General features: G+C 51.2%; 1 protein-coding gene across 7 annotated transcripts in view; it reads right to left on the minus strand.

Annotated features, from left to right (window-relative positions):
* Positions 1–15,000, minus strand: part of myo18ab (myosin XVIIIA b) — a 113,777-nt gene that overhangs the window by 36,990 nt on the left and 61,787 nt on the right. For all 7 annotated transcript variants that reach the window (XM_076282123.1, XM_076282122.1, XM_076282117.1 and 4 more), the window contains 8 exons: positions 13,711–13,852; positions 13,140–13,299; positions 12,303–12,489; positions 11,746–11,983; positions 11,167–11,276; positions 9,527–9,592; positions 5,947–6,075; positions 1,511–1,654 (listed from right to left, as the gene is read on the minus strand). In XM_076282123.1, the coding sequence (XP_076138238.1) occupies positions 1,511–1,654; positions 5,947–6,075; positions 9,527–9,592; positions 11,167–11,276; positions 11,746–11,983; positions 12,303–12,489; positions 13,140–13,299; positions 13,711–13,852 (1,176 nt within the window). The remainder of the gene's footprint in view (positions 1–1,510; positions 1,655–5,946; positions 6,076–9,526; positions 9,593–11,166; positions 11,277–11,745; positions 11,984–12,302; positions 12,490–13,139; positions 13,300–13,710; positions 13,853–15,000) is intronic.

Raw genomic sequence — 15,000 nt, forward strand, 5'->3', positions numbered from 1 at the left:
AGAGAGGAAAGCATCTAACCTTGAGGAACATGTCTAACTGTCTGGGGCCCATCACTCTCCCTCTCCCGGATCTCTCCCCTCTCATCTCCTCCCTCCATCACCTCAGGCTCGACTCCCTGCTGCCCCGTCGCCCGCCCCCACCCCTCTCCCCCACCCCTCGCCCCCACCCCACCACCCAATCCAAACTTTCTGAGCCTCCAACTTTCCTCCAGCAGATGCCGAGGCAATTCGCTCTGGCTCTGCGGGCTATTTGAGTAGAGGAGATAGCGGCTGCCTTGCGTTTGTTTTTAAAGGCAGAGGCTGTTGGGAGGCAGCGTCAGCAACAGCAGCAGCACCCCTTTCTTTTCTCTTTCTTCCTTCTCTCTCTCTCTCTCTTTCTCTCTCTCTCCCTTTTTCCCCCTCTGAGGAGCACGGCTGACTGCACGACTACACAAAGCTCAGCAGGAGGTGGCCCAGCAGACGTGTGCGGAATGAGCACAAAAACACACACACACACACACACACACACACACACACACACACACACACACACACACACACACACACACACACACACACACACACACACACACACACACACACACACACACTATATATTTCCATATGCCCACATCTGTATCTGCAAACACTACCAAACACACATCAGCATACACAAACAAACACAGAGACTCGCCGAATCTATCACACACACGCTCAAAAAAACATGAACTGTAAAGATAACTGTGCGCGTGCACACACACACACACACACACACACACACACACACTCCTGCTGACTTGCTAATTCACTCTGGCGTGTGAAGCAGCGTTGCGTTTGATCCCACCGACTCTTCTATGCCGCTTCCCCTCCCTACGGAGCCCTGTTGCCGTGGCTACAGAGGTAACTACCCACCCTTCTGACCCCCAACTGCCCCCCCCCACCCCAACACATTTACCCCAGAGATATCGACCAAAGGCCTGGATGCCTGGTCAGCTCAGCAGGAACGGAGACCCCAGGTGCTAACTGTTAATTCATGAGGGCGCCCCCTACAGGGCGGGAAGCTTCAAAGCGCAGATTTAAAAAAAAAAAAAAATCCTCCATCCAGAGGAGACTCGATTCCCATCCTATTTCATCACGGAAAAGGAGAGAGAGAGAGAGAGAGAGAGAGAAAGAGATAAAAAAAGAAAGAGAGAGAGAGAGAGAGAGAGAGAGAGACACAGACAGACAGAGAAGAGGGGGAAAGTGAAAGGAATGCAAAGGTGTGTTTCAGACAGGCGTAGACAGTGAGGAGTAAGGAGGGCAGGAAAGGCTGACAGTGAGGGGGACAGAGAGACAGAGAGAGAACGGGAGAAAAGCAGAATAACTGGGCCTTCTCAGAGACGGTGAGCATCTGTGTGACTGACAGACAGACAGACACAGACACAGACAAAGACAGACAGACAGGAATAGACTGGCACAGTGCTGCCAGCTCAGAGCGGGGCTTGTCTGGGCTGGCAGAGGGCCATGGCACAGGGCTTGGGTTGGCACTCACGTCTTTGCCGCGGATCTGCTCCTCGCTGAGCTGCACCTGGATGAGCGGGCGCACGGTGGTGAAGAGCTTCCACCAGGGCCAGCCCTTCACCCCGCGGTTCTTCTGGATGTTCTTCTGGATGCAGCGGATGGCCAGGTCCTGGATCTGCATGCAGGAGAGAGAGAGAGAGAGATGGACTGATTAACACCAAATCATTGCAATCATGTGATTCTACAGTATGTGTCTAAGTGTGTGTGTGAAAGAGAGAGAGAGAGAGAGAGAGAGAGAGAATTTCTAAGAGACTACCAGTGGATGAGCTATGGCAACTCACAGCGTGGAGCATGGACGGGACTGGAGCATGGAGCCTTTGAGAGGTCTGAGCCCCTGCCTACTGTACCCTCTACTCTCCCCGCCTCCAGTGCAACACCTCAGCCAGGCAACAAGGGGCAGGGCCCTGGCCAGACAATAGCACCCCTGTGCTGGGAGACTGGGAGGCCCAGGTCTGGGGAGTCTCTCCAGAGGAGCCTGTGTCAATGGAGCCCTTTCAACATCCAGGGCTGGGACCTCTGTCAATGGCCAATGCCCTTCTCCCTGGCCAGAGGGGTGGGTGTGTGCTGGTTTATCACTCTACTCCCACTCTCTCTCTCTTTCTATCCCCCGCTCTCCCTCTCTCTCCCTCTCTCTGTCGCCCCCTCAAAACATCCACTCATTAACAAAGGCGGCCAATCATTCACAACGCTCACTTTCACGCCTGCCGCCGTGGACACAGAGTTCTTATAGCAGCGGGTCTAAGCACTAAATGTTCCCAGCAGCTCTGGCGGCAGTGAGGCGACAACTGACACTTCCAGAGTCTCTCAAACCACAGGAACAGACAAACAGGTAGATAAAAGGAAAAAAAAAGAGAGAGAGAGAGAAAGAAACAAAATGAACGGTGAATCACGAAAAAAGAAAACAAACGCCCATCAAGCATGGATTTGCAAGCTTGAGTGGAGAAGTGTGGACTTGGAGCAGACCCAGAGAGGTCTGGACTCTTCCGCGAGCCTAGAGAGGGGGAGAGGCAGGAGGCGAGCTCTTGCGGGCAATTAAATCAAACATCAATACCACTTGGCAGCCTGATAAAGCCCGTTATAAGATTTACATGCTGCTCTGGCTACGCAGCCATCACCAATAACAGCAGATTATCCGGCAACCCAATTAGAACGCAATTCGCCAGCATCGAGCGAGCAGGGTTTTGCGTTGCGCTCTCTCTTTCTCCCTCTCTGTTCCAATGGCTTCTCTCCCGTGCTCCAATTGAAATTTGTCACGCCGTGAGAGAGCCTTAGCCTTCCGCAAAAATCAGAGGCGCTCGGTAATGGCTCGCCATGCCATATGTAATAGACCTCATTGGCAACGCTTTTGGCCCCGGACAAATGTTGCAAACAGCCACCCAAAACAACTCTGTGGGGAAAGAATGGAAGGAGAGGCAGGCAGGAGAGGAGAGGAGCGCCTCATCAGAGGGGTGGCTGGTGGCTCAATGGACCGGGGAGCCTGTTTTTGGGCCTGGCAAGGTGGCGCGTTTCAGGGAGGCTTGGGAAAGTGATGGACAGTCATAGCCACAGGTCAGGTGTACATGTTTGGCATTATGGCATGTACCCAACACCCAGCGGACTGCATTAGGGGGAGGAGAAGTGATGAAAAGAAGTGATGTTTCCATACACAATCACACACACACACACACACACACACACACACACACACACACTTTGTTCTCAAACACACCTGTTCTTTCGCTGGCGTAGCAGAGTCTAGGAGTCTCTGCCTTTCGGAAATGATTTAATTAGACACAAGCCATGGGATCAGGCACAGGGGTGGATATTCCCAGGGAACTCCACTTCAGCACGGCGCACTTTCTGACGGTCGTCACTGAAACAGGCGCGTGTAGAGGGGAGAGACAGTGGCTGGGAGCATCAAAGTGGGCATGGAAGCTCCTTTTATTCTGCTCGTCCCCTGTGGCAAGGCCCACTTTTTCGGGCGGGGAAAGGCTTTGAAAGCACCCCACTGCGGGGGCTGCCACATTCTCGATCAGGCTTTACAGAGCAACAAATGGTCTTACCCCCCTTGCATCACCTCAATCCACCCGCCCACCCCAAGCGCTATCAATCTCGAGGAGGTGAAATTGATCTTACATTCTGCCAGAAGTCATATCTAAAAGAATATCAGGAAGCAGTTCCTGCCAGGCTCAGAGAACCTCTGAATAGACAACAATGTCCCTTTCCCATGAAACACACTCACACACACATACACACACACACACTTACACACACACACACAAACTTGACGCACTACCCGTCCCTGAGCTATGCGAGGAGAAAGCTCTGAATGTGCCAAAGTGATGTCACCTTTAAAGACCATCCGCATGACGTGTAGGTGACACGCCGTTGCTAATGGTACAAGAACATGCCAGTTCTACAGCTCAACAGCCTCAAAAGCATTTAGCACTGTGCAGCAAACTCGCCTTGTCAAGTATTCCAGTGCAGAGAAGAACCCAAAGTACCCGATGGCCTTTTCCATTTAAAAGTCTAAAAGGTCCTCTCAACAACATAACAGTCTTAGAAAGTTTGGAAGTTTGACTTGAGATTTAGGCTTTTTTTAACCAAGAAGGATGTAGAAATTCTGACTATTCACTTCTAAGCAGTGAAATTCAAAAGCTGACATTTTAAATGCACAGGGATTGCCCTTATGAAACCTGATGTGCTAATACATAAAAGCTCTTCTTGACTACATGGCCCTGGTCTACACGGTCTTAAATAAGCTGTGGGCTTCGTATCAGCCAGTCTCTTTGAAAAAACATGTCATTAGAGCCATGGCTGAGATTTCGACTTTTACACCCAAACGGCATTTCATTAGCCACGTCTGAGGGAAGCAGCCCTGTTTAAAAACTCAGCACCTTCCTCTGCTTCCTCCAACCCTGCAGCCTGCATGAACATCAGTCAGCAGCAGCCACCATCTCCAGTACTTACGACCACAGTGACAAGCTCCCAGTGATTAAAAACCTCCAGGATCTCCAGTCAAAACCAAGCAGAGGCTGGGAACGGCAGCCCTCATGAAGAAAGGTATTTCGCAGGGCCGAGTGGGAGAGTTGAAGAGAGTCGCGGGTTGGAGTCCGAGAGAGAAAAAGAAGCTGGGTAGCTTCTGGTGACGCCGACAGTTGGAGCATCAGAGGGACCCTCAGGCCGGGTCAGTTAGTCCCCATTCAGCTCTGGGGCAGATGTTTACCCTGGCTCCGGCTCACTGGGGAGTGGCCATGCTGCTGATGTCCTTGCACAGGCTGCTGCCGCCCAGTTCACCCTCAAGCAGGCTAGCCGCGGTCCTACTGCCAGCGCTAATGGAACCGCTCCAAACCAGCTCAGGCACGATAGGCGGGCCAGGCCTTCAACCCCCCCCCCCAGCACACCAGTGCTAAAGCTGAGGGGCAGTGAACACTGAGACAGAGGACAGGGGGCAGTGGGGTGGGTGGGTGCAGGAAAGAGTGGACAGAGAGGGAGAGTTAGACAGATAGAGAGAGAGAGAGAGGGGGAGAGAGAGAGAACAGAGAGAGGAGAGCACGGGGACAGGGAGGGCCAGGATAGGGCAAGTTAAACAAGTCAAGAGCAGAGAGAATGGAGAGAGAGAGGGAGAAAGAGAGGGAAATAAGAGAGAGGCAGAGAGAAAGAGAGAGAGAGAGAATGACAGAGATTGAGAGAATGAGAGCGGGGAGAATGGAAAAAAAAATAATGGACAGAGCGTGAGGGCAGGGGGTGGGGGGGTGGGGTGGGAGTGGAGGGCAGCGTTTGCGCGGCGGGGCAATCGATAGGGCCCTGATGGAGGGGACCCAGCGGAGGCAGCAAATCCCACGAGAGCAGCGGATTGAACACTATCGGCCCGCTCAGGACACCCGGCAGAGAGGGAGATAGAGAGATAGTGAAGTGATAGAGATAGAGAGAGAGAGAGAGAGAGAGAGAGAGAGAGAGAGAGAGAGAGAGAGAGAGAGAGAGAGAGAGATAGTGGAAGATAGAGGGGGATGGGGTGAGGTATGATGAAATTCTGATGCACTGTACTCCGGGACATTCAGGGTGAACACTGAAAAGGAGAACGCTCGCAGGGAACACTCAAAATGGAGATCAGCCCGCTAGAACTTTGGAGAGTGCGTCACACATCTCAACAACCTTGTAACGACGTCTGACAAAAAAGGAACACTAAGCTGCTCAATAACAAAAAAAGAAAAAAGGCTAAAGGATAACCTCAGGAGAGGAAAATAAATATTAAAACGCGGAGGCAGAGCAGAATGAAATGCATCTTCCCACTACCAAAACACACAGCGGCGGAAGAAGTATTTCAAGTATTTCATTAGAATTGCAAATGCTAACGGAGACTCTGGCGAGGAGCGTCGGGAGTGGGCGTGTTGGGTGTGTTGGTGCGTGCGGCGCATACCGACTCACCTTGCGCTTCTTGAAGGACTGTCTGGCCAGGTAGCCCCGGCAGGCCGCCTGGAAGAGGGTGATGTTCCGCCGGGTCTGGATGTCTCTCTGCTCCTCCAGCTTAGCCAGGACCCCTGCCCTAAAGAACACCTGAGAGAGGGAGAGAGAGAGGGATGAAGGATTGAGAGAGAGAGAGAGAGAGAGAGAGAGAGAGAGAGAGACAGAGAGAGACAGAGAGAGAAAGACAGAGAGAGAGATATACAACGGTCACATTCGTTGACCCTGACTTGGGTTAAAATTCAAACCACACACTAATCATCACCCCTGAAGGTTACAATGCACATTTGTTGTGAACAAGAGTTGCACTTGTCTGAGTTTCCTCACTGTGGCATTTTAAGAAGTTGTGGGCCCTGAACCGTGGTAAATAGAAGTGTTGACGCGTGTCGAAATTACAGAATTTTCAATCCATTTGTTTCTACCTCTGACTTTCCCTACTAGCTTTTGCAGAGCTAAACAAAACCAAGGAGCCACTGTAATTACAAAGACTACTGGGACTTTGAGGCCAGAACATACAGTATCAACAGACCACATTCACAGGTTCCGCATTGCTTGTTCCTCAATGATGAAAAGAGTGGAGGTTTTGTTTATGTAAAAGGGGAAAAAAGAGCACTTATGGGAACCTTCTGTTTTGTCTTATCTAACCAGAATGATTTTTTTTAGACAGTTGGCTCATGCCATCACTCCTTTTGCCCATCCCAAATGTCACTGTTGATGAGTTTGACACTGGAAACTTTGCCATCGGAGAGTGAAAACGATGTGTCGGGAGCTCGGAGCCGAGAGTTAACGACAAGCAAAGTGGGGCAGTGGCTGTCGCCGTGCTAAGACTTTCTGAGCTAATGGAAGGATGGTGATGGGTTGCGATTGGGCTCCTCATCCCCAGCCGCGGTGCACTGCGGCGGCGTTGAGATCTCTCTCCCACATCAAAGGGAGCCGAGGCTGCCGCCCGAACATCACCGCTCTCCACTGGCGGCCGCTTTCATGTGAACAGCCCCCGCAAAAAAAAACTCAGATCAGACCGCAATGAAAAACACCACCGAGCATTACGAAACTCCCCGATCCATAGCGCGGCTTAATCGGTATTGATCCAACCCAGGGTGAAACTCTGGCACTACCAATGGATGCACCGCTGGCAACCCCTGTCGCCCGCGGGAAGAATGGATAAAAAAAATGAATTAACTAACTAAAAAAAAAATATATGTTTGCCTCGTTCACATATCCCTGACCATTTCGTCCACGGCACTTAGCAAATTACAGCCCTTTTCCGATCGCCGGGTGCAGGGCTGGGCAGGAGAGCAGGAGAGCCAGCCGCTGCAGGAATCATTTGCCTGCAGGCCACTTCTTAAAGTAGGTGAGCAATTTCATTTCTTCTTCCACAACCCCCCCCCCCCCCCCCCCCCCCCACACACACACACACACACACACACACACACACACACACACACACACTTCCTTGCCCCTCGAGGATGGATTAGAAAAACTGAGTGTCTGTGAAAATATATTTGTATGGTACACGACGTGCAGGATCGCTGCAAAACGAGTGCGGCGCTTTCAAGCTCAGGTTGGGGGAGAGATTACATCATCTCTGTGAAGCTGAGAGATAGAGAGAAAGAAAGAAAGAAAGAAAGAGAGAGAGAGAGAGAGAGAGAGAGAGAGAGAGAGAAAGGGAGAAAGAAAGAAAATGAGAGAAAGTGAATACTTTTTTCCCCCCAGTCTGATAGAACACTGATCCATCGCCCACGCTCGACAAGTTCATGATGAAACCACGCCGCAATGTGGATGTTGTGTGCGTACAAGCATGCGTGCTGTGTGTGTGTGTGTGTGTGTGTGTGTGTGTGTGTGTGTGTGTGTGTGTCATTGGTGAGGCAGAGGAGAGTGGGACTTTCTTATTACCAGCCGTGCCCTCCAGCATTCATATCACACGCTGCTGGTGCGTGGGCGCAGCCGAGATTGGGCTTCTTTGTTCTGCCATCCCCGAGCAGAAGGTCAGGTCCAGTCATCCGCGTCGAAAAGGTCCCCTCGCCACGGGTCGTAGGGTGCCCCCACCCCCTCTCCATGGCTACGGAGAGCCTGGAACATTCCTGGCTGAGGCCGACGCAGAACACACCGCAGGGTTCAGAGGCTGTCGGGTCAGCGAAGGGCAGGGCTCTCGACCAATAAGAGCGCTCGATTCGACGCGTGTTTGGCAGACACAACTTCAAAAGCCCAGGTCAAAGGTCAGTCAACGATCAGAGTTTTCTGAAGTTTCTACTGGCTGCAGGGCTAGTTGACTGTGCTTTAATTTGCAACAAGCCTCAGGCAATCTGTCGACATGTATTTAAAAAGACCCATAACTCCCTTAAAAAAAACACTTGCATCTCCAAAAATCATTCGAATTTGCATGGGATTCCTCAGCCATGTCCGATCACCCGCTGTCCTTCCTTGCCCCGGCATCTTTTCCCCACCAAACTTTGGCTTATCAACTATTAATCAGTCGGTTGTTCCACTGGCGCTCTCTCGCTCATTCTAGCCCCCTTCTTCCCCCGAAGCGCCGGCGTTTGCGGCTGATTAGTGTTTGTTGTGGTTTATCGGCTTGTGCCAAGGTGGAGAGCGCTCCGAATGGGGGAAAAAAAAAGTGAGCCGACGGCTGCCAAAATCAATTGCTCCTCTGCGCAGGAAGAAAAGGCAACAACAACAACAACCGAGAGAGAGAGAGAGAGAGAGTGAGAGTGAGAGAGAGAGAGAGAGAGAGAGAGAGAGAGAGAGGCGCAGACTCGGCTTTAATTGTGGAACTGAGGGAGGTGGGGCTGAGGGTGGAGGGGTGCTTGAGGAAGCCCGGAGAGTGTGACTGCCACCCCTCCAGGCCTCACTGAAAGTCCTGGGGGGTGGAGGGGGCGGTAGTGGGGCTCTGGAGGTAGGCAGGCATGGGAGGGCTGGTGGGCTTAATTGTCTCCATCGCTCCGAGTGGTTCGCCAACGAGGGCTGCCAACTCACACTTCCAAGCCACCGACAGGAATGACAAGCTTGTGTGTGTTTGTGAGTGTGTGTGTGTGTGTGTGTGTGTGTGTGGGGACTGCTGGCCCTTGAAAAAAAAAAAAAAAGAAGCAAAAGCCGTTTTGCAATGAGGGAAGATGAGTTGGCCTCCTGGTCGGGGCCTGCCCTCAGTGCTGCCCAGTGGATTGCCGCTTCAGCGAACCCTGTCCTCTGTCACTCTAAGCACGGAACGCATCACCATGAAATGCCACAGTGCAATCTAAATGGAAATGACACCATCTGTCTCCTACAAACTCCCAACCACGACACCCCACATTTCGTTAAATTACTGCCATATATATATATAGAAACTACAACCGTACACCCAAATCAATAATATCGACTACGTCTATATGTCTGCAGTCTGTAGGGATGCGTGGATTGCGAGAATGCTATTTGGAGTGATGAGCGCAGTACCTGCATGTAACAATGAAAATGAACACAAGCTGAATCAGTAGAGCGGCGCATCATGAGCGGTGATGATTAACGAGACCCAGTCCTGTTCCAGCCGGCGGAGGCCTTGCTTACTCACCCGACTCAGTCCCATATGATAGCTGCTCTTCTCCAGCTCCAGGGACTCCAGCAGCTCCTGCACCGCCTGCAACAGACGAGAAGGATCGGTCAGTCAGGAGGACTCGCTGATGGACAGACACGCAGGCAGATGAAGGGATAAAGAGTGATGATGAGATAAAGGCAGGAGACAGATGGAGGGATGGAAGGGGGAGAGAGAGAGAGGGATGAACGGAGAGGCAAACAGACAGATATTTTAGACGGACAGACGGCGACAGAGTCTCAAAGGGTGTGTGCGTGGCGCCATGGCAACAGCATCTGCTGACATCCTGTTTGCCGAGTTCACCTGCGCTGGGGGATTTCAGGGGACAAACACAGCAGCGCCAACTGGGAATAGAAATGCCAGGCTGCTCTAACGGCAGTGCGCCAAAGATGTGCCCGACCCCGTGCTTACCCTTTCTGGACCTGGCTTCGTAAAACCCAGCGCTCCTGTGGCCCACAACAGATGGGCGAATGGCCAAATGGGCGGCTAAGGTTCAGCTGCAAGCCTTAGGTTTTAGGATGGGCTGTAAACATTGCAGCAGCACAGGGCAGCAGCAGTGCTGAGAGGGAGGCTTGTAAGGTTGGAGCAGGAGGCACTAGGTGGGTGACCGGTAGGTGAGCGGGTCCAGCCCAGCTGCTTCAGGGGCTGGGAGATGGTCTGGCTTTCCTGGAGCTCCCTACAGTACGTAGGCGCTGTCCGGAGACGAGCCCACAAAGAAACTCTCCAACACGCTGCCTGACAGGGGAGATACTTTACTCTAACTTCTGTTTCCCTGTTCTCCCTCCCCCAGTATCTTTCTCTAACTATCTAGCACACGATCTAGCAGGACTTTAGCCAGACACATTTTCACTTCAGATTTGCTATAACCCTGATGCACTGGGAGCATTAACCACTGCCACATAAACATACTCTCTTGCAGAATTCTTCTGCTGGGTAGACACTTCTGTATAAATGCTTATTCATTTCAATTCTCTAGTGATGCTTTAGAGTTCATTCTGTACATGTACACCTTTCATCACCATTTTGCTCTGGCCTGGCATACAGTACACTCCCACTGAATGTGCCACCGCTAAGCACATTTGCACTGTGGGGAGAGAACTGCACAGAGAAACTTGAAAAGGTCAACTGTGGCTAAGTCAATACGGCTAATTCCTCTCATAAATCTGCTTCAAAACAAACCCCCCCCCCCACCCACCCAATTTGTGAGTCCCAAGGCTTTCATTGATCCACACAAAAGGGGTTGAAGCAGGGTGGGTGTTTTTTCCCCCCGTCTTGCAGATGCAGCTGGATGCGGGGTGTGAAGTCTGCAGGCCTGCCTGTGCCTGACCCCCTGATTAAGAGGGCTTTATGGCTCTGTCACTGGGTGGCAGTGTTGGGATGGAGCAGGAGGGATCGTGTGGCTCAGTCCATTAATCAGCACAACAGCCCCCTCAGCCCTCAACACAGCCACAATCAATTACACAGCTGGGGCAGCTCCACCACAGGGAGAGAGAGAGAGAGAGATGGAGAGAGAGAGGGAGGGATGGAGAGAGGGAGAGAGGGAGGGAGGATGGGAATGAGGGGATGAATGGATGAGGGAGAGATGGAGAGAAGGTGGGGAATGGAAGGATGACACTCACTCGCTTCTCGTCGGTCACAATGAAGTTGCGTCCGTGCTTCTTGGTCAGATGGGGGGCCAGGACGTCGAAGCGCCTGCGGAACTCGGAGAAGACCAGGTGGTCAGGGTAACCTTGTGGTGACAGAGAGAGAGAGAGAGAGAGAGAGAAAATTGAGATAGAGAGACGTAAAGAGAAAGATAGGGGAGAGAGAGAGAGAGGACAAACACAGGGACGGTCAGCTGTGTGGTGTAATTCCGCGGAGTGACAAACACGCCTGCCCAACACTCAGTCACTCTGGCACCCTGACACCCACTTTCCCACAGTGACCGTGACAGTGACACCTACTCCGATGATTGGGCCTCAGTCACTCCACAAAGGGGCACTTGGCAAAATTAATCCACAGCTGCCTTTACAATCAAGGACACTTGTTCTGTGCACTGAATAGAGCCTTTTACACTTCATTACACATCTCGAGTGGACCTGCCGCAGCAGTGGACGCTCTCTCACACGCCTCGCGCTCTGTTAATGTGCGGATGTTATTGCTACAGCATCATTATTATGATTATAGCTAATGGCCGCCTGTCTCTCCTTGCGCTGTACCTTGCCTGTAGATCCTCAGGGCGTCCAGCAACTTGGAGCCCCGGAGCTGCGCTCTCAGAAGGCCGACGTCCAGCTGCATCAGGCCCGTGTCGCAGCTCTCGCCGTGGGCCTCGGACTCACTGCCGCGGGGCGACGGGCCCCCGACCAGCTTCAGGTCCCCGCTCAGGGCGTCCGCTTTGGGCAGCAGGCAGTGGACAAAGTGCACCCTGGACCTCCTCACTGTGTCAATCAGCGCATCCTAGAGAGGCAGAGAACAGACACAATGGCGATGATGATGATTGCTTACATTTGTTTACAAATGTGACAGACCTTTCTGAAGTGAAAATAGGTAACAGACAACAAGTACAATTTTAAAACAAAAAGATTCTATAATAAGCAACCTCAGAATAAGATGACTTCCTCCCAAGAGTGACGATCTTGCAAAAAAAGAAGCTATTTTTGAGATTGAAGGTGCTCTAAACGGCTAAATAAAACACCACAGACACACACACACACAAACAATCAAACAGTGTCCACTATGCGGTGTTCTAGTTTGAGGGGACGTGTCCGAGGCCTACCACTTGAAGCTTGATCTGGATGCAGAGGGACTTCTTCTTGACGGCGGCCATGCCGGTGGTGAAGGTCTTCCTCATGCTGGTGGCGCGGCGCAGGGCCAGCTGGGAGCCGCCCTCCAGGCCAGCGATGGAGCCCGACAGCACCGTGGCCCCGCCAGAGCGACCCATAAACAGGCCACTGATGTTCTTCCTGCGGGGGTGGAGGGAGAGAGAGGGGAAGAGAGAGAGAGAGAGAGGGGGGGAGAGAGAGAGAGAGAGAGAGAGAAAGAGAGAGAAGGATAAAAAAAGACAGAGTGGGAGATAGAGTGCGAGACAGAGAAACAGACGGAGGGAGGGAGGATAATTAGGGAGAGAGAGAGAGAGAGAAAGAGAGAGAGAGAGAGAGAGAGAGAGAGAGAGAGAGAGACTGAGTATAAAAAGCCTTTTCATAAACCATTACATGAATCAAAAGCCACTGAAAAAGTTACTGTGTAACTCCATACTTAATCAGTGTGCCACTAATGTGAAGGCATTACTGCTCTTCATCAAACTGCATAACTGATAGAAAAACAAGCGGGGGCACATAGAAACACAGACAAGGTCGATTAAGAGTTTGTGAGAGCAATGCAAAAAATGAAAAACAAAAATGTGCACAAGGAATGTTCAGCATGTGGAAAGCCATCTTTTGATGTGGAAAAGATTCTAACAGCACGCCACTAAACCATTTTAACACTGAACGTCACTGAGCATTCCAGTATGCCTCCACTACCATCTCTCAAACACGCATTCAGCGCATATAGCTCATAACAACCCTCTCAAGGACATGAGCACTAAGGCTTCTCTGAGGTGCCGGTGGCTTACTTCTGGGAGTCCTGCAGCAGGGTTGCAGCATTCTGGGAGGCCGGGTTCTGCTTGGCGTGGCACAGCCAGCCCTGCATATTGTACTCCACCCAGTCCGTGCCGTGCCCGTGGCCAAGCAGGAAGTGATGCGGCTTGTCGCTCTTCAGGAGGAGGGTGTTACCTAAGGATGACCAACATGCAGAGTCGTCTGTTATCCAATCATAATGAAATGCTAAAATTGCAACAGTCTGTACATTGTGCCATGAAAAACGTAACTTGTGATTGTGTGTTTACTGTTGTTGTCGTTTTGAGCAAAGATTGTAGAGCGAGGCTCTATATTTGCTTTTGGTGTTGTTTTAATTGCTGTTCCCTTGTGTTGCAATAATGTTTTTACTCTGTAATTAACACCACAGCGTTACCATTTTTCATAGTACTTTCCAGCTGACACTGTCAGTGGGTGTTGAGAATACCAAGTGAGGACACTGTGCATAATGTACTTTAGACTGGTATCAATGGTCAAGATGGAGATATATAAGTGTCAGACTTACGATGAGGAGTGTGTGAGTGTGTGTGTGTGTGGTTGACCTCTGACCTTTGCCGTCTCCCTCTGAGGAGCCGTAGTAGCTGAAGAGTCTATCCAGCAGCGTCTCCTCTGAGCCGCCGGGCAGCACGGCCTCCTCCTCCATCAGCCACAGCAGTCCACGAGCCTCATCGGTGCGGGCCAACGTACGCACCTGATGCACACGCGCACACACACAAAGTCAAACACTAGTAAGTAGTCACCACATTACTCACCACTAAATCCAGCCTCTCGTCGCCCATTTACTTGTCAAGGTCAGCTGAATAGCTCATGCTGACCAGTACTGTGACGAGCTTCCCCAACAATCTGACACACACACACACACACACACACACACACACACACACACACACACACACACACACACACACACACACACACACACACACACACACACACACACACACACACACACACACACACACACACACACACACACACACACACACACACACACACACACACACACACACACACACAACTGGTTAGTGCTTTGGACTTGTAACCGGAGGGTTGCCGGTTCGAACCCCGACCAGTAGGCACGGCTGAAGTGCCCTTGAGCAAGGCACCTAACCCCTCACTGCTCCCCGAGAGCCAATGTTGTTGCAGGCAGCTCACTGCGCCGGGATTAGTGTGTGCTTCACCTCACTGTGTGTTCACTGTGTGCTGAGTTGTTTCACTAATTCACGGATTGGGATAAATGCAGAGACCAAATTTCCCTCAGGGGATCAAAAGAGTATATATACTTATTTATACACATACACACACACACACACACACACACACACACACCTACCTCTGGCTCATTATGTCACATAAAGACCCATACCAGACAGTTAGCTGCCAGAGTTCAGTACCAAGATAGCCCTCTGCTGTGTGTTTTGCAAGGGAAACGGGGTCAAGCAAGTGCCTCACTAACTCCAATAAATTAGAGATTTCCTAACGAGCTCCAAAAACAACGCTCAAGTCGATTCATGAAAGCAATTATAATATTGGAAAGAAATATGGTCAGAGAGGGAGCAAGGGAGAGAGAGAGAGAAAAGAGAGAGAGAGAGAGAGAAAAAAAAAAAGAGAGAGAGAGAGAGAGAGAGGGAGGGATGAGCCATCACCCTTGGAATTCTCATTAGAGGCTAGTGCTAAGTAAGAGCTCGGAGGCAGTTGGCGTTTTTTAAACCTTGCACTTTGACTGTCCATTTAAGCAATTAGTGCTTGTAATAGCTGCCATGTATTTTTTTACCCCCTCTCTCCTTCCACATCTTTTCCCCCAATATTATTGCGCTGACACTCAGCGAGAGCCGTTAA

The sequence above is a fragment of the Alosa pseudoharengus genome, unplaced genomic scaffold (genome assembly GCF_046254945.1).
Source record: "Alosa pseudoharengus isolate Yale_2024_CS ecotype anadromous, Long Island Sound unplaced genomic scaffold, YU_APseudo_1.1 YU_APseudo_1.1_scf_13, whole genome shotgun sequence".
NCBI lineage: Eukaryota > Metazoa > Chordata > Actinopteri > Clupeiformes > Clupeidae > Alosa > Alosa pseudoharengus.